This window comes from Micromesistius poutassou, assembly GCF_964030765.1.
Source record: "Micromesistius poutassou genome assembly, chromosome: 14".
Taxonomy (NCBI): Eukaryota; Metazoa; Chordata; class Actinopteri; order Gadiformes; family Gadidae; genus Micromesistius; species Micromesistius poutassou.
The window spans coordinates 10,778,342-10,797,646 of NC_140284.1; the positions used below are offsets into that span (position 1 = coordinate 10,778,342).

General features: G+C 44.4%; 4 protein-coding genes across 7 annotated transcripts in view; all 4 read left to right on the forward strand.

Annotated features, from left to right (window-relative positions):
- Nucleotides 1–5,583, forward strand: part of myo10l3 (myosin X, like 3) — a 63,504-nt gene extending 57,921 nt beyond the window's left edge. The window contains exons 30-38 of the mRNA XM_084478951.1: nucleotides 1–125; nucleotides 944–1,067; nucleotides 1,425–1,722; nucleotides 1,954–2,161; nucleotides 2,544–2,680; nucleotides 2,797–2,920; nucleotides 3,019–3,480; nucleotides 3,587–3,778; nucleotides 3,883–5,583. The exon at nucleotides 1–125 is cut by the window's left edge and continues 33 nt beyond it. Of these exons, the coding sequence (XP_084335077.1) occupies nucleotides 1–125; nucleotides 944–1,067; nucleotides 1,425–1,722; nucleotides 1,954–2,161; nucleotides 2,544–2,680; nucleotides 2,797–2,920; nucleotides 3,019–3,480; nucleotides 3,587–3,778; nucleotides 3,883–3,987 (1,775 nt within the window). The 3' untranslated portion in view covers nucleotides 3,988–5,583. The remainder of the gene's footprint in view (nucleotides 126–943; nucleotides 1,068–1,424; nucleotides 1,723–1,953; nucleotides 2,162–2,543; nucleotides 2,681–2,796; nucleotides 2,921–3,018; nucleotides 3,481–3,586; nucleotides 3,779–3,882) is intronic.
- Nucleotides 5,584–5,786: 203 nt separating this feature from the next.
- On the forward strand, nucleotides 5,787–8,938 carry pttg1ipb (PTTG1 interacting protein b). The gene is made up of 7 exons (XM_084478003.1): nucleotides 5,787–5,976; nucleotides 6,376–6,431; nucleotides 6,536–6,644; nucleotides 6,765–6,867; nucleotides 7,367–7,432; nucleotides 7,568–7,614; nucleotides 8,300–8,938. The coding sequence occupies exons 1-7, from the start codon at nucleotides 5,883–5,885 to the stop codon at nucleotides 8,341–8,343; spliced, it is 519 nt and encodes a 172-aa protein (XP_084334129.1). The 5' UTR covers nucleotides 5,787–5,882; the 3' UTR covers nucleotides 8,344–8,938.
- A 240-nt stretch (nucleotides 8,939–9,178) lies between these two features.
- LOC311358165 (small ubiquitin-related modifier 3-like) lies at nucleotides 9,179–12,527 on the forward strand. The gene is made up of 4 exons (XM_084478172.1): nucleotides 9,179–9,291; nucleotides 9,831–9,959; nucleotides 10,127–10,198; nucleotides 11,346–12,527. Exons 1-4 carry the CDS (start codon nucleotides 9,271–9,273, stop codon nucleotides 11,409–11,411), a joined length of 288 nt encoding a protein of 95 aa, XP_084334298.1. The 5' UTR covers nucleotides 9,179–9,270; the 3' UTR covers nucleotides 11,412–12,527.
- Nucleotides 12,528–13,772: 1,245 nt separating this feature from the next.
- fmnl2a (formin-like 2a) overlaps nucleotides 13,773–19,305 on the forward strand; it is a 51,670-nt gene continuing 46,137 nt past the window's right edge. For all 4 annotated transcript variants that reach the window (XM_084478505.1, XM_084478507.1, XM_084478506.1 and 1 more), the window contains exon 1: nucleotides 13,773–14,285. In XM_084478505.1, the coding sequence (XP_084334631.1) occupies nucleotides 14,172–14,285 (114 nt within the window). In that variant the 5' untranslated portion in view covers nucleotides 13,773–14,171. The remainder of the gene's footprint in view (nucleotides 14,286–19,305) is intronic.

Here is a 19,305-nt window from a genome sequence, read left to right on the forward strand (position 1 = left end):
ACTCATACCGCCTGTACACCAAGATGCTGAACGAGGCCATGAGGTGGGCGTCCGCCATACAGGGGGCCATCGACAGCAAGGTGCCCATCGAGACCCCCACCCAGCAGCTCATCAGGGACATCAAGGTAGAGACCCCTCACACAGCACACGACCCAACGTTCCCCATCATGATTGGTTGCCCAGTAACGGCTATTGAATTCACTCATTAATTAACCGGTTGTCATTTGCATTTTCTTGGCAAACTTGAATCCATACCAGCTACTTAACCAGGTTGCAGACAATGTAGTTCTTAAGTGAGGTACTTAAATATAGAGTGTGTGTGTGTGTGTGTGTGTGTGTGTGTGTGTGTATGTGTGTGTGTGTGTGTGTGGGGGGGGGGGGGTGATGCTGCCTAAAGGTACACTATGCCATTCTTATTCGACAACCTCTTTGAATAACATTTTTCTGGGTCGGCTGTTAATCCGTTATTGTTTTTGTCAGACTCTCAAAGCCGTGTTTGGGTTTGGGCCAATAGGAATCTATAAACACACAGCCGTTGCCAGTAGAGGAATGGTAATGCACATTATCTGTCTGTTGGGCTGACAGCACCACATAGTGGAGTGAGTGCATAGTGTACCTTTTACCGCACTCTGCTTTCCTACTTTTCCTCAACGCTCTGTGTGCTATTGATCCAATTGTGTGTGAATTACTGAATTACTGCAGTTCATTTTGCTCCCATTTGGGGTTTCATAAAAGTGCTTTGGAAACAAATGATTGAATTACCCGGTGGGATAGTGGGCGATTCCCAGACGTAATGAAATGTACTAATTGAATGACAAACATTCATCCTTTTTGAAGTGCTTCTTCCTGCTACCTGCATGCTACAGCAATGCCTACAGCTTACTATTTTGAGTTCATGATCTATAAACCGCTGGATGACTCACGCTGCTCTCTCCGTCCCCAGGAGAGCAGTCTGAACGTGGAGGCAGTGGAGCAGACCTACTGGAGGAACCCCATCCTGAGATATACCCAGCACCCCCTGCACTCCCCTCTCCTACCGCTGCCTTACGGAGACGTCAGTGTCCAGCGTAAGTCTGCTGTTATATCCACAGTTAAACCCTAATACTAGTATCGAGTTTCATGGACCTGGGGCGGCAGTAGCTCAGGAGGTAGAGCGGATTGAGGTTGCTAATTCGATCCCCGGCTCCTACTAGCTGCGTTTCGAGGTGACCCTGAGCAAGACGCCTCACCCTAACTGCTCCAGGCGAGCTGGCTGTCCCCCTGCGTGGTTGACTCCGCCATCGGGGTGTGAATGTGTGAATGAATGGGTGTAAGTCGCTTAGGATAAAAGCGTCAGCAAAATCTCCTAAATGTAAAATGTAAATTCAGGAACGTCCGGCTGTGTTTTTCGGAATCCAACCTGTATTTGTGTTTGTTCCCTGCAGTGCAAAAGGAGAAGGGTTACTCCAGCCTGCAGGACGAGGCAGTGAAGATATTCAACTCGCTGCAGGAGATGGAGGCGGTGTCAGACCCCGTGCCCATCATCCAGGGCATCCTGCAGACCTGTCAGGACCTGCGGCCACTCAGAGACGAGGTCTACTGTCAGCTGATCAAACAGACCAATCACGTTCCCCAACCCAACAGTCTGGCCAATCGCGCCCACTGGCACCTGCTCACCTGTATGGGCTGCACTTTCCTCCCCAGCAGGGGTATCCTGCGCTACCTCAAGTTTCACCTCAAAAGGTATCGGGTCAGAACTCAGTCGGAACTGCTACTGTCTTAGAGAGGCTTTTGTATTTTGTCAGTGATATGTAACGGAATTTAACTTTACTGATTTACTCGTTATTTAAGAGTCTGCAAACAAATATTGCAACTATCAAACAAATATTGCAGATACATACTACTAATGTATCTGCTAGCCTGTGTTCCCTTCACATCTCTTTATAAACTTCTTCATCTCGGATGTTTCAACAGGATTAAAGAGCTGTTTCCTGGCTCAGAGATCGAACTGTTTGCCCATTTCATCGGCGAGTCACTAAAGAAGACCAAGTGCCGAGAGTATGTTCCGTCCCAGGAAGAGATCGTCGCTCTCCTCACCAGACAGGAGATGACCACCACGGTTTACTGCCACGGCGGGGGGTCCTGCAAGATCTCCATCAACTCCCACACCACTGCTGGAGAGGTAGGCTGTAGACTGGACTGCAGAAACGCTGTAGATGGGTTCACACACAACATTGCTACGCAGAAAGGAGAACATTTCTATTTTTTACGCAAAGTTCATGCGTGTAGGGGCCAGATAATGTGGTGTTATGGGGGACTTCAATCCGAAAGGTACTGGGTTTGATTCCCAATGTCTTCAGACTACCTGTAGGCACCTGTGAGCAAGATGCCCTAACCGGGTCCTTTTACACATATATATGAATTTGCTTTAGATAAAAGCATATTTTTTACATTGTCAATGTGGAACCTTCGTAGCTCTATTTACTGCGTTTTTCAAAACACTTCAAAGCCAAAGTTTAAAGTGTAATTTAATGTCTGACTAACATCAATGCCCTGATGTCCAGGTGGTGGAGAAGCTGATCAGAGGCCTGGCGATGGAGGACAGCAGGAACATGTTTGCTCTGTTCGAGCACAGGAACAACATCGTCCGAGCGGTGGAGAGCCGGGTGATCGTTGCTGATGTTCTGGCTAAGTTTGAGCGGTCAGTCGTCCAAGAGATCACATTGTTTGAGTCAAATATACAGCTCAGTAAAGATGGAAAGTTTAAAATGACAAACATGCAGTTAGATTAATAGTTGGAAACATTTCCCCCATCAGTCTGGCTGGCAGTGAGGAAGAGGAGGATGAAGGACAGTGGAAACTCTACTTCAAACTCTACTGCTTCCTGGACGTGGAGAGCATGCCCAAGGAAGGCGTGGAGTTTGCGTTCATGTTTGAGCAGGTGAGTCACACTGTACTCGTACAGATGCTCACACACAGCCCTCCAGAGGTTAGGTTCTCCTCCCGGTGCTAAACCCTCTCCTTGCGGGTTCCCCTCAGGCCCACGAGAGTCTGACCAGCGGCCACTTCCCCGCGCCGGAGGAGACTCTGCAGCACCTGGGGGCCCTGCGCCTGCAGTTCCTCCACGGTGACAAGGCCCGGGTCAACTGGATCCTGGAGAACGTGTACCCCATGGGTCGCCTGCGCAGCCGCATCCTGCACTTCACCAAGGCTGGGGCCGGCGCCACGGGCCAGACGGGCCAGACGCTGGAGCGGCGGAGGACAAGCTTCCTGGAGGGCACCCTGCGGAGAGGCCTGAAGACGGGCTCCATGAAGAAGCAACGCATGGAGGAGGAGCAGATGCTGGAGATGTGGATCAAGGAGGAGACGTCGGCCACCAGAGCCAGCATCCTGGAGAAGTGGTCCCGCATCCGGGGGCTGGACCAGCACCAAGCCATGCTCAAGTACATGACCATCATCAAGGAGTGGCCCGGCTACGGCTCCACGCTGTTTGATGTGGAGGTAAAGACCCAGGAGACTCGATGTTGAGTTGAGTCATGTGTCGAGTTCAAAAGCCGGTGTTGTTGATGAGTCGATTTGACAGGGACGTTTTGTGTTGTCTTTGCAGTGCAAGGAGGGAGGCTTCCCTCACGATCTGTGGCTGAGTGTGAGTGCGGAGAATATCTCAGTCTACAAGAGAGGAGACCCAAAGCCTCTTGAGACTTTCCCGTACGAGCACATCGTCTTCTTCGGTGCTCCTCAGCCCTGCACCTACAAGATCACCGTGGATGAGAGGGAGATGTTCTTTGAGACGCCACAGGTACGTTCACCGTCCCGCTCGAGATGTTCTGCTGGAGAACAGTGTTTGCCATGTTGTTTTGAGAACAGCCTGAATTTTTATTTCTGGGTTTCTGTGTGTCTCAGGTCGGGGAGATCACCAAGATCATGAAGGCCTACATCAACATGATCGTGAAGAAGCGTTGTAGCGTGAGATCTGTGTCGAGCTACGGAACCAACTGGATCCGGTGATGGTCAGGACAGGACAGGTCCTGCGCTGTACAGAACCGGACCCAACAGGACCATGGGGGGAAAGACCAGGGAAGATCAGAAGCAAATCACTTGCAGAAGAAAATCGTAGAGCTTTCTAGTGACCATTGAACAATGTTGTCAAACTTTAGAAAGAATGGTTTGAAAAGTTTGTACAGAAAGACAAAAATAACTGCTTATTGCAACATTCAAAACGATAGCATCTGCACAACTATAAGCTAATTTTTCCACAGGGTATTGCTTCCTCTGATACAGGCTTCGTTTTGAATATCCTTGACGCTTACTCATGTTATTTACACTGGTGGTTGCTGTTATCTTGCTTACAGTTCCCTTCTGGAGTCAACGTCCTTTAAAAGTATTTTCATTTTTTGTATTTAAAACCTTAAACCAGGGGGGGGGGGGTATTCGACCAAGCGTGCATTTTATATGTTCAGCGTCAACCATGCTTAACAAATCAAATCACATGCACAGACAATTCTGTAAAAAGCAATGAGCTCCTTCACTATCATTTAGCATTTTCCCCTTTAAGTCCCTGTCCGGAATTTAGAGTCCCTCAGGTAAACGGGCGATACCACATCATCAGAACAGAACAGCATCTACACTTTATTGCCTTAAGTGGGTTTTTCAAAGTACATTTTTGACTTATAGTCAACAGATATGGCTATTTACAAATGTACAAAGCTGGCAATACCATGTTTCTAGATATGGAAACGTTTGCCTTCTCAAACATTTGCAGAGACAAGAGGAACGTGTAGGGCAATGTGTTAGAGCGTTTCGATAAAGGTGCCATTTACTGTAAATGGTTGTACAACTGTTTTCCGCTTGTAAGTGTAACGTTACTGTTAGACTATTTCTCAGTATTGATCTGTTATATTTTTTGAACAGAGTTGGTCATTGAAAGGATTTGTGACTGAAGCTGTTATTCAATGACTGAGGAGCGAGCATGACGCAGCTTGGCCACCCCATGTCTGAAGGATGTATCTTGTTTGTTTTTAGATAGTGTTGAGTGTCTGTGAGGCTTATTTATTATGTGGACTATTGATGATGGGGAGAGAGTGAGTGGCGGGGAGAATTCACAAGCACCAATGTTGTGAGGACAGTCACAGAAATGAATTGTGATGATGCTGTTTAATGTTTGGATTTCTGAATGAATAGTGTGTTCTCTGATACAACTCAATTGTACCACGGTCGATGCAACATTGGATGTAAACATGCTCAAAATTGTATGTGCTTAAAAGTGAAAAGAATGTCATATGGTTTCAAACAAACGGGCTGTAGCTCCCAATGTTATGACTGGCTGTGCTTGTTGAATGTTTAATATATGTCAGGAAGTCTGGGGCACTTTGGATGATGTAAAAGCAGGGAAACATGCATTTGCCAAGCTATTGCCCACAAAAACAATGAAATCTACTAAGACTATACAGATTGTCTTCACCTAACGTCACAACACCGCCCGTCTTCCACTGCTCTCCCCAGTCTCAGTGATCTACGGGGAGGCTTTCTGGTAAAGCTGCCGGCGGCCATTCCAGAGGCTTTCCCTGCCGTTGAACACTGACTGTCCCTTCTGCTTGTTTTGAACAAAAGACAACGTTTTATAACTGAATTTAAATATGCTTTAATAAATTATTGTATTTCATTAAGTGGTTTGGGTGTGGTTGTTTGTCAGTGTGGTGTGATGAGGAAATGACACTGAGCATGAAACTTGTGAAAGTTGTGAAAGCTTCCTTTTGCTGACCATGGGGCCCTGGGGCCCGTGACGTCAGACCTTGATTGAAAAAAAGAAAAAAGAAAAGAAAGGTATCCACCCCTCTTCAGCTGCTTACAAATCCGCGACTCGAAAGTTTTACTTTAGTGATACAATTTTGGCAAATCCCGAAATGTCCGGAATGTATAGATTTGCGTTTTTAGTTGTGATCTTCACCCTGAGCGCCATCAGAAGTGGTAACTCGCAGACCGTGGATCCTCCGGGAGGTGAGTTCTGCTGCTACTTCATTAGCCACTTAGCTTCTCCTGTTGTTTATTGGCTCAGGTCACAAGTTTCCCTCAGGATCAAAACATGACCAAAACAAACCAGTTTCTCCCTTTAACCGGATTATTGCGATTAGTATTTTCTTTCGCACGACACCAAATATATTTAGTTACGTATTTGATTTTTGTATTTCATTAAATCTGTGTCTCTGTAAATTAACCATTTGCGCAACTGGATGCGAAATGCTCAGCTTTAAACTATCTGTTTCACTTTGTTTTATTCACAATACTGCAGAACATGGGGTTATTACATGCTTATACCTAAATAAGTCAATCCGTCATAGCCATTCCCTAATGTGAATAACCTCACATTAATATAATATGTTATAATTCCCATTTCAGTCCCTTGTGCCTCAAAGTCTAACACCACTTGTGAAGACTGCCTTAAGAATGTGAATGTAAGTCTTTAAATAAATCCATAAAGAATAAATCAATATACCATACAAGCCTTTTCTTAATATACAAAGAAAATTAAAGGAGCACATTTCTATGTCTGTTTCAGTGTTTGTGGTGCATGTCAACGAATGAATGTGTGGACTACCCTGCGAGAAGCATCCTGCCTAAGCCCAGTGTGTGTCCATTAAATAATGCACGATGGGGTCTTTGCTGGGGTAAGACTAGCACATTCTGACCAGCAATAAAAATGATCACTGAAGGTCACATTTTCACTCAACGTTGTAATAACGATGTCCCCCATGTCCCCTTTTTGTTGCCTTTGGGGTCATTTCCAGTCAACTTCCAGAGTCTGATCATTTCCATGTCAGTGCTGGCAGGCATAATCATCATTGCCATTCTGGTCTGCTGTTTCTGCTGCTGTAAATGTGAAAGAATCGGGTAAGCAGTGAATTAAACCGCTTTAGTCTTTCATCAAATCGGCTATCCTGTGACCAGGCTCACGAGTCACAAGGCTAAGTTTACTTTGTAATTTGGCTCAGTTCCCCAGCCAAGAAGAAGGAACACAATGAGCTCCTATTGTTACTTGTCAGCCTGCATCAGCCTTTGCCCATGTTCGGCTCAGTTCAGATGTGAATGCTGGTGTTTCAAATGGACTTAATTTCCTCTAATCCACCTTCAAGTTGAAAATAAATGCACTCCTCAATAGTGTTTGGAATGGGACTCAGTTTTATTCAGTTTGGTGTGTGTGTGTGTGTGTGTGTGTTTGTGCACGTGGTGTTAGATCCCTGCCTGTGTGGGTGTCTTTGTTATATGCTACAAGACTCAGAGCATGTCTCTGCTTGTGTGGCCAACTGCCCAAGTTTTCTCGTCACGTTGGACTTTTTAGTTCCTTTAAGCGGCTCACTGTGTGTATTATGTTATGATTATAAAACTCCAGGAACAAGCGACAGGACGCTAGAGCAGCCCAACAGGACCGCGCGAGGAAGGCCCGCAAAGATGAGAGGTAATTGAGTGTTGATCTAGGCGTTGGGTACTGCTTGAATCCAGATATGATCAGCACTATCAACAAGTTGCAGTGGTCACCTTCAACCTTCAGACATCCTTGATCTTAACACTTATCTTGTTTTTATGTAAACAGAAAGTCTGAGATGAATGTGCGTCACGAAGAAGTCAGGCAGAAATATGGTAAGAAACATGAATCCTTTCGTTTTTTTTAAAGGAAAACATCACACTCTCCCTTTCATGTCCAAAGTATACTTAACAGATGAAGGTGCTAAAATTTGATCTTTAATAATTTATGATTTAATGGCGCCCCCTACTGGAGGGATCTGATTTTGTCATCAGACATCAGACCTTGTAGGATGTACTACAGTAAATGCTCTCAAAATGTATGAATGAACACTAAGTATGAGAAAGAAAAATATTTGTAAACTAATAAAATGTAGTTCAACTGAAGAATGCTGCAGTTTAACTAAATAGTACTCCTTTAACTTCCTTAACTATATATTATATATATGTATTTATTATTTGTACACACACACACACACACACACACACACACACACACACACACACACACACACACACACACACACACACACACACACACACACACACACACACAGGCAACAAATACTTGTAATTGAACATTAATAGATTAAAGAATTTAATGGTTTGCTAACCAAATGCATTTCATATGACAAGATAAAATGAGAAATAAATGCCTAACGATACGTGTTTGACAGAACTGTTGCCTAATTTATGAAAATAATTTAACTTTAAACTTTGCAGTGGCAGCAGTAAAAAATATTTCACTGCGCTCTTAATGAAAGATCAAAAATGTAATTTTGTTTTTGTTTTTTTGTTTTAGGTCTTACAAAGGGGAATCCGTATTCACGCATGGACGACAATTAAGAAACAATCCAGGAGAAGAAGTCACAACAGAATCACAATAGATTTTCTGTCGTTAATCAGAAATTGTTGTGATGTTGTATCATTAGGTCCCTGCGGATTATCATCCCTATCAAGTAGAATGTGTTATACTGTGATGTTAGATTTTTATTTCATGCCAATGACAGATAAAGAATGTGTATGAATGTAGAACCTTGTAAATCAAAAATGCACTCCATTGAATCACATTTCATTATAATGCCTCTTTACATAGATATCATGTGATTATGTTTTCCACTGTAGTCATTTGTTTATGTTATGCTGTATGGTTCATTATCAAAAAGAGTAAAGCCTAATATTGATTGAATGTCACTTTTACACAATGCTAGTAAACCATATATTAATTGGTGTCCTTCTGAAATTAATCTAATTGGGGTGTTTAAGTAATAGCAATTATTAATGTGAATTGCAAATGCTATTTCACATTATCCTTATGCATTATCATTTACTTTTGTGCTAATGGTATAGTAAAATAATGTTTGTATCCACTTTTAGATTGATCATCATTTACATATTCATGGTTTGTTCTGTAGTGTTTTGTACCACATAAATACAGTATATTGAAGGTATGTGTCTCCTTGATCTACTACTACTTGATTTTCTATCTCAACTATGTGTTTGAAGCTAGAGTGGTCCAAGAGTTGTGCAAATCTGTCTGTTTAGTCTGAGTCGCGGGCACGCGAACATGTGCTTGCGCGCACAAGTATCCACGTTCCCGAATAATACGAAACACGTGACATGGAGTGGTCCAATCACAATTTCATACTGTGCGCGCGCTCCCGGTCGAAACCTAACAGACCGAGGAAGAGCCGCCTGCAGACCCGCAAACGCACTGCCCGGATAGCAATCCGTTTTCACATTGGAAGTGAGGTCTCGGGGAGAAATTGCACAATGTCTGAAGAAAAGCCAAAGGTTAGTGATGGTTTGCCATTAAATAACTATTGTGCATGTGTAATTATTGTTAAATGCTGTCCTTTGTGAGTTAACGTGAGCTTTGTGGCTAACCTAGCTTAGCTAACCATCTCCAGATAGCGCAGCATTTGAGCGGGCAGACCGACTACACAAAGGTAGACAAATGTGCGGATCTTTCTGTTATATGCGAACATCCTTGCATTGTGATGTGTTCATTCTACACTAAACTATTTGTCTGACACATGATCAACTATATTGACATTTGCTGAAGCACATATGTTTGATAAATGAACGATTTGTAGTGTTTTTATTTGCGCCATTGTGCCTTTCTGCGCCAGTTAAACCACGGACTAGCTTGCTATGCTAGTCCGATGGAACGCCTTGGGTGCGCATCTTCAGCCAGGACCAGGCGAGGGGTGCGCACCTCTGCTGCGGACCTCCAGGGGTTCCGTCCGTGTGCGGTTCTGTAGGTGGTCTTAAGTGCAACTGTTTGTGGCGCATGGGATGCTGAGCGTGTTTGTCTGTGTGTCTGTTTCTAGGAAGGTGTGAAGACGGAGAACGACCATATTAATCTTAAAGTAGCGGGTCAAGACGGGTCGGTCGTACAGTTCAAAATCAAAAGGCACACTCCGCTCAGCAAGTTAATGAAGGCATACTGCGAACGACAGGTACTACTAAAGTGATGTAGTCCAACTGACTTGGCTGGCGAGTTAAAACATAAGAGCCACCTTTTCTGTAGTTTTTCAATCAATAACTGCATGTCAACATTTCCCCCAGCTCCTTGTCTGATGTTTCATGTTTGATTTTGAGAACATGTTTGTCTTGTGTTTTGCAGGGCTTGGCGATTCGTCAGATAAGGTTTAGGTTTGATGGACAGCCAATCAACGAGACGGATACCCCTGCACAGGTTGGACAAAAATAAATGCTCTTTATCCTGTGTAATTTCCCGCAATGTTGTTGAATGTATTGCCCACCCCGGTCAGTCACTGATTGACATTTGCAAATTGTTATTCGTCGAATTACCACAGTGTCTATACTTCAAAATAGTTTCGCTCAAGGATGAACGTTGACCACATCGTCAAACTTTTGGCCAAAAATTGTGATCACACATTTTGTCACCCATTTATTTTATTCATTTAATTGTAAGATCAGGGTAATTATTTGCAAAGGAAACTTGCATCAAAATAATTAAGGACTTGTGTAAGCTTTAGATCTTTTATCACCCCAATCTGTACTGTCTTGCCCTTTGGCACCTGATTGTGTTGCTCTTTACAAGATGCTTGACAGTTTGCCCCAAGGCAGGCGTATTATTCTAATAAGAAACGGCTGTATTAACACAGGCTGGTAAAGCACTCTTTGTTGCCCAGTCTTTGGGGTTTGCATGTAGGATGCAAGCATCGCTCCCATTAAAGTAACCCTGGTACTTTGGGGGTGCACTGCAGCTAGGGCTTGATAATATATCCTCGCTGTTGGGGACCATAACCTACTTTCTCAGCTGAACGAAGCGGGTTACTAGATAATACGGTTATTCTTCACCAGATGTCAACAGCAAGTGTGGTTCGTTTTTATGTCCACACTGACTCCAATTCCCTATTGTAAATCTGCTTTTTTCTGCCAACTCTTCAAAATGTTTGTTAATACTCCTGCACTAAATAACCTAACTGTTACTTTTATCATAGTGATTCTATGCTGCAGTTGTATTTCTCTGGTTAAGTCCCACATGTACAGCTTTCAACATCTAGGTCTACCTAAACATGTCCTGCTCTTACTATGTGCTTTGTATTGCAACACTGGCTTTTTACATCCTGTCTTGAAGAATGGATGGGTAGGTTACCAAGGTATATACTCCCACAACATTTGCTGTGGTCCTGTAGACAGATGTTTATGAATTTGATGCACATAGAAAGGAACTTGAAGGCCATGCCTGGATTGACACGGGCCAGATTTAAATACCCTATAGATGCTGAGGGGGTGTCCTCCGTGATATATTGCTGTTTGTTGTGTGTTATATGGTTGTGTCCCGCGCCTTAAAGTTGTATTTCTATGTTTTGTAGTTGGAGATGGAGGACGAAGACACAATTGATGTATTTCAACAACAGACGGGAGGCTCCTTCTCCTAAGAGGACCATGGACAAACCTCAGAGGACCCGACCCCCGGGAGCGTGGCCTCTTCTCTCATTGTCATTGTTTCTTTTGTTTTGGATTCTTTCTCCTTCTACCTTCACCCAAACTGAAAGCTCTATAATTCATTCAGGGATATGTCGTTGTGGCCAGATCCTTATGTTGCCACCGTGTTCAAAATGCTTAAGTAGTGTATACTATTTATCTAGTATGACATGTTCCAGACACGAGCAGGCTGGCCCGCAGGGAAACACAAAGGGAGGTCCGTTAGCGATGTCTGCGATTAATATGCCATCGCCAACTTAGTGTCTGTTTATGTATCTGCGGTTGAAACTTGGCGGTTCTGCGCGCTGATGGATCGAGTCCGCAGTTTACTGGGTGGAAGAAAGCTGAGACAGAGATATGTTGGATTTCTTAAGTGTGTGTATATATATGTATATATATATACATATATATACATACAAACATATACATACAACTCATTTTAGTCATCTTTTAAGGAACAACGGTCAAACTAATGTCTGATTTATCCATATTCCATTTTTAATTAAAGGAACAAAAGAGAAGTATGTATATGGAACCTTGACCTCAATTATGTCGCTCCCGGTGTGAAGTGATAATAAACTATGTTAATGTAACCCGGACCAAAAATGCTACGTGAATAGATTTCCGAATGAAGTGGTATAGTGTCAGGGTGTTAGAGCCCACTACTTATAAAGGCTTTACGTCACTTAGGAGCAGGGATAAGTTCAGTTGTGTTTTCATGCCCTCTCTTCAGTCCTCCGGTCATAAAATAAAGGGAATCCCCACCCCCACCCCCCAGCGTCCCACATGCACGAGTCCAAGTCCTCTAGTCTCCAATAGGTGTCATTCTTTTAAAATCACAGTTGTTCACATGTTCAGCTATATTATATAACTTATACATTGAGGCATTGCTGTTTTTAGGGAGGTTTTGAGTTCTTTATCAGACTTACTGGCACACTGGTCTGAGCAATGGCTGAGGCCAGACTGGACTTCAGATGCTGGGGGGAATTGGTTAACATCTTTCACATATAATTGTACATTTTCTTTTTGTTGTCCTTTTACTGAATACAATAAATATAGTTTGGTACTTAGCCTCTTGCATTGATATATCATTTATGTTTAGACTACTTTCAATCCCTCAAGCCGCAACACCCTGTTGCAAGTGTTATTAAATGCAGTTAATAAATTTCCTCATTTAAAGGGGAGTGCCACTGAATTTGAGTTTATGTGGTCATTGCTATACCCTGCAGTACTGCTTTGTTTTAAACGTAATTGCCTTATCCAAAGGCGTTACGTTTAGGTGTCTCAAGTTAGTGCACATGGGTAGTGTATATTTGAAACTGAAGCTTTGTAGATAAATAGGTGATGAAACATTTGGTACATGATTTACTTTCATTTGAAAAACGTAATCTATTTCATAATGTGGCATGTTATTGTACACTAGAGGGCGCTGTTACATGGATGTACTGTTCGATTGTTGACTTGGTAGTATGATCACACGGCTGAATAATGGGTCCTGCTCTCAATGTTGTAACCGGTTTATCTTCTTTCAAATTTATCAGAATTATAAGTTTATAATCGTTTTTTAATGGTCTGGCAGTGGGGTCACCTTTTGGAAATGTTTATGGTTTCTCAAGACACATTTTATAAAAACTTCAAGTCGTCCAGTGAGACATGGACCTTAAAGCACAAAGGAATTGCATTTGCTTCCATGTCCAACAGGTGAATAGCCTGTGCATCGGTGGATCAAAGTATAGCCTATATATGCAACCATGCCAGTTTGGTCTGGTGTGACAGTAGAGCACACACCTGAAGCACTCTGTCTGAGATTTAAAAGATGGTTATTGCTCGCAGATCTACTGCAACATTTAGAGACATAATGTGAAATGCGTCAGCTGTGCTTGTATCCCTAGGGGCTCACTTACGCCCAGTGTTGAGTTTCTCCAGAGTCCAGTGAATAACGCCACACCACTGCGCATCTGGATAACTTCTGGATCTTCTCCAATGTGTTGTTGATGTCATCCTCATGTGACTAATGTGGAGTCGTGGACCCCACCCTGTCAGGATATCAAATTACATCCCACCATTGGCTAAATGGGGCAGAAAAACGTGATCCCAGGATTATATACCTTTGTGTTTTTAAATAAAACACCATTTTGTGTTTATGGAATCTTGACTTTTTGATTTATTGACGCACAATGGACTCAAAGTACCACAATGCAACATACAAAACACCGTCTCCTTAGTGACGGGCTTTGGCACGCCCAAGTAGGGGGCTTGTCCCTGAATGGGCTCATTGTGGATAGGGATGTGATTGTGTGCGGTGTGTGTGTGGACCCCCTTAACTAGCTGGTCAGCACTAGGAGGGATTAGCTACTAGCTTGGCTCTCAGACGGGCATTGCTAAGCCTGAATCATGCACATCGTCATTATTCCCCACTGGGAGTGGAGCCGTAGTTGTGCAAGATGCGGATAGCGGGGACGCGTTTCGTTCCGTCCGCAGGTCGTCCGAGAAGTTTCCCGAGTTCAGACCTCTTCACGAGGTCTCCCGCAGGACGCACAGTCGGGTGTGCGGCTCTCATCACATGTGCTTCACGTTAAACTGACCCGACCCCGAAAAGACACCGACGGAAAAACGAAACACACAACTTATCACTGAACCCGTGAGACGATTTGTGGAGTGAAAACGGAAACTTTTACGCATTGAGAGATCGACCGGGGAGGAGGACTGCAACGATGGGGAACGCAGGGAGTATGGATCACCACAACGACTTCAGGGGTCACCATATGCCCTCGAAGCTCCCCATGCCTGAACAAAGTGAACTGGAGGAGAGATTTGCAATCGTGTTGGTAAGACAACAGTAACACAACTTTGTCATTGTGGTTCCCATCAAAGCTTTGTTCCTCCCAGTAGCATCATGCAGCTGGGGACAGCTGTGTCTGGGGCTGGACCGCTGGCCCACACGCTGCCTCTTTGTTGGTCCGATCGGCATATTGCGTTTTACGGAATTCCCCTCTTTTCAACGTAGAAAGTTATATAACGTATTTTCTTTTCTGGTAAATGACATGAAGATGATGTCATGAAGTACTTCGATGAAGTAGTGATCAGAGCAATATTGGAAAAGTAACGTTAGCCGCAAGAAGGCAAGGTACTCCAACTAGATTCAACAAGTCCCTTTGGTTTGTCTTGACTCTATTGAATACTTTTTGGATTTGCGTCATATTGCACATTATGAACTCAAAGCGTTCTTTTTCTGACTTGTGTGAGGTTGTTTTAGAACATTCACCAACTAATCCCAGTGGATCTTCCTCTTCTACATTTCTCTTGTTTGGAATAATGCATAGGCGTATAAGTAATTATAGGGTGCCTTAAAGATCACAGTTATATGAGGGTCTTTACAGATGCCTGCAAAGGCTTGTCATTCATAGTTTGACATTCTTCAGTAAAAACAAACTAAAAAAAGTAAAAACAAAAACCGTAAAGCATAACATAACGGCTTTGTAGATCGACATACAGGCCATTACCATAACAAACAAAGGAAAATTCTTGATGATTGGCCACATTTCCAGTTCGATATCAATGGGTGACCTAACGACCTACACAGTGTGTAGAAGGTTGCAATTATTTAAATTCTGTAAAGTGACATATGAAATATGAAACAAACTTGAATGGCATGTCCTGCTGATTAACACAAAAGTAGTGCATATTGATGTCAATCGACTAGAAGATGGTTTCCAGCTCTGTTGCCCTAAACGTCTCTGGATGGAGAAGAAATAGCAGCACAGTTCAGGGCTTGTGTTGTTTTATTTTCAACCTCCCTAAGCTCTCCGTTTCTGGCACAGACCTGGCTTTGTTTTCTTAAGAGATGCAGTGGCTCAGACCTTCAGCTCCTTAGCCACTTACCAAAATTGGATCAGGTCGTGTCAGGAGTCGCAAACATACAGGGTTCCAGTTGTGCCATGTTCTGGCCGCAGGTCAGCCTAATGTATCCCATCCTCGTTGGCTGGGAGCTGTCGGATTTCCGAGCAGGGGTTAACATGACACGGCTATAGGAGACTAAGGCCCTCGTCATAATCTACTCTAATAATGTCTACTGTCTGGAAATAACCTTTAGGGGTCAGACCTCGCTGTTGACAAGGGGCCAACTGTTGACCCTGAGACAGGTTTGGAGAAAATACATTCAATGAGGAAGTATAGCAAATGAGTGAAGTGTGCTTTCTGCATGATGGCAAAATGTATTGATTAAATTGGAATACATCAACAGCTTTATCTGAGCTCTAGAGAGAAATTGCTGAATGAGATCTGCTTGGCTGTATTCAGAAAACATCTGAAAACTCCTCTCAAATGCCTGCTTTCAGACTAAAGGCTGTTCTCTGGACCTGGACGGAAGCCCAGAGGTGTCCGGAGGATTTTAGTGCTACAAATCACAGCACTTGTGTTATTTTCTTCCATTTAAAGTGCGATGCATGTCGGACCTATTGGCTGTCTGCTCTGTTCATCTAATTAGTGAGTGGCAGCGGAGATGATTAGCTGGAGACCCCACCTCCTCACAGTCTGCCCAGATCCACCTGGCCAGACGGGCAGTGATAAATCTTGTGTGGGCTGCTGGCTGGGTAACACCTCTGGTGGGAGTTGTAGTGGTATGAAGGATGGGTTTCATAGGGTGTTGCGGAAGTTGGACTCTGGTCATATTTCCCCCGGGTCGGATATCAACACCAGTCACCCATGTCCGTGTTGCTCGTGTGATACGTATATAATAACTTTTAAAGATTTTTTTTTTTTTTGCATTTTTTCAGCTTTATTATAGAGAGAGATAGAGAGGAAAGTGTGGGAGACAGAGGGGAGGACATGCAGTAAATGACCCAGGCCGGATTCGATCCTGGGTCTCTGCGATTAGGACTGTGCCTATATGGAATGCGCCTTAGCCCAGTGCACCAGACACACACCAGACACACCGCCAATAGGCTGGCTGACTGGCAGGTAGAGCATTAACAGTCTGGTGGAGACATGGCATACCCGTTTCCCTCCCTCAACGGTTTGATTCAGCCCTTCAGATCTGGTGTCAGAGTGCGGGTCTATTGTTTCTCCCCTGGTGTGTTTGCCCCCTACGCCGAGCCTGTCTATTACACAGGTGTTGCAAGGCCTGTTGGTTCAGTGGCGTCAGCCTTCTAGACTCAGGGCTGAGGGGACCGGGGGTGGGGTGTTTACATAAGGGCCGAGCTGGAACCCTGAACGGTTTGATCTCCGTCCAGATCCTGACTCATAACAGGGGAGACCGTTTGGATTACAGGACTTTGCGCTGTATGACGATGTTACAAATGTGACGTAGTTCTTTGCGTAGAACGCAGCACCCTTTTTGCTCTCAGATCTTGACTTGCATTAAGGTGGACTGACTCAGGCCTTTGGAGACGGCCCCTCCCCTGAACTGGAGCGCTCCCCTGGGTTCTAGACATATTGGCAATCCCCAGCTCTAAGCTCATGTGTCTTCCTGTTGGGCTCTTGTGTAGCAACGCTGCGGTTGCTAGGCTAGGGTCCGGCGGAGCACTGATTTCGTTACCATGCTTCCTGTGGTTGGAATCCACTACTAGTTGAAATATACACACCAACAGTTCCTAATAAGACCCGGGTAAAATAACAACTTAGGGCGGTAGTTATAACATATAATAGTACACTTGTGTTATCTTCACACAAAGGGGTTTATTTTATAATCCTAATTAAGGTTAATATTTTTCGACTTTTGGAAAACAGTGAGATGGGAGGACACACATTACTGTAAAAGTCAACCCAAGCTTCCGGCTAAATTGTTTTCTACCAAATGAAAAGCCCTTTATTGAAGTGTGCGTCTTGAAAATCCTTAGGGCTCAAGCTGAGATTCAAACGAGACACAGGCTAATTGTAATGCAAGGTCTTGGCCGTGATAAGAGAAACTATTTGGCACATGCCCTTGGCCATGAAAGAAGATCTAATGTATGCCCAAAAATGTGGTTTGTCTTAATGGGGAATCAGTAGTTTTCCTTGTGTGCGTAAACACGACATACCGTCTTTTCTTTTAACGTGCCCTGTGTTCCAAGTTCCAAGTTCTAATTATCTTAGTTTTTCTCTGCATGTTATTAACTGCCACTGAGAAAGTGGAATTGAATGCTATGCCTCCTGCAGTAATGTATGTGGGTTCACATGAAGTTTCACATGAGGTTTCACATGTTTCACACAGGACGAGGGGAATGTCAGCAAGTTTCTGTCTCTATAGGGGTTACCATAGCATCGAAGACAATGATGATGAGATGGTTTGGATCAGAGAAGGAAGATGTTAGTGTTTAAACCTTTCATGGTGCACATGATTAACATCAATGAAAATGGTATTTTCAATATGGTTTATATCATGTGGTTATTGCCTTTATCAATTATCAATCCATTGTCACCTTTTCACAGCAAACCATTGTGGAGGTTGAGTGGAGGCCAATAAAGTTGTTAAAAACCAGATGCAGCAGACTGCAGCAGCATTGTACAAAAATATTGGAACATGTTTTGATTTATGTTTTAAGCATCATGTAATTAGCCGGTCCTAGTGGACTGCGGGCGAGATGACTCAAGAATGGGCTTTCGGCTAACCGTCAACCCCTCATGGAACCGAGACTCTAGACCACATCTAGAAAGTCCCTGGTCTGGGACCAGGAGGCCAGAATGTTCTCAACACAGTGACTCGGTATCAGTGCCGTAGAGAGGTTTGTTCATGTTATTCGTCTGAGCGGGCCATATGGGCAACAGAGAATTAGCTGTTTTGATAGCTAGTCCTCTCAATGGGCTCCAGATTAGCTTTAAGCTGCTTTGTTGAAGAGGGGCACGATCTGCCAATTTTTTAGGCTCGAAGACACTAAAACAACCTTGTGCTGTCTGCTCTAGGACGTGGTCTCCGCACACGACCCTACTCGACTTGATAACACCTGGAGGGGGTGTTCCCTGTGTCCCTTTTGACCGTGCAGTCAGCCAATGTCTGTCCTGTCATGTCTCTGAATATTCATGTTGACTCTTCATTAAAACACCAGAACAATGGTGGTGGTCTGTGTAGCAGAGGGTGGACAGTAGCCGGGTTCTGTGCAGCCGGCCCGGGGAACAGAGCGTCTCTTTATGTGCCGGAGAGCCCGGGACCGAGCCTGGCACTGGACCCAGAACCGGCGGGCTACGAGCGGCCAGCACCATCGCCAGCGCGGTGTTGCTCCGCCATCGTGTCACATGCCTGCATCGGTTTGTGTATTCATGTGTGCCTCACGTCTGTGTGTGTGTCTGCGTGATAAAGGCCTAGCACGTTAAACTGCGTGTGCGATGAGCACAATGCTTGCTTTACAGTACACGTGTGAGGATTGAGTGTACGTCTGCTGGAGTTGGACTCAGCGTTGGACCGGAGTGGAAGCCCCAGGATGCTTCCCCACCAATTAGCTGTAACTGAGTCCAACATGAGCCGCCCTGGGGACCAATCGCATCCGGCAGCACATGGGCCAGTGTTGGGGTGCGTGTGCGCGTGCACGCTCACCAGACTGGCAGCAGAGTTTGAATGCCTCCACTGGGGTGGCGGTGGTCAGATGATTGTGTGAGCGGAGTCTTTCGGCCTCCGTCCCGGACCATTGGCCCGGGACTGGCGGGCCAATTCACTCATTGTTCCTCAACCTTTCTTTGGCATTTCCACAATCATTTACTGTGTGGGTGGCACGGCTGGTGTCCCGCGTCCTCCTCTCTCCCTCTGCTACCAACGCACGGACAATGCAGATCTTAAGCTTCAATTTGTAGACGTAGTTGTAATCTGTCAAGCTCCTCGTAGTTTTGCAGCCAAATGGGACATTTGCATAAAAATGACAGTTTAACGTCCGGCTTACT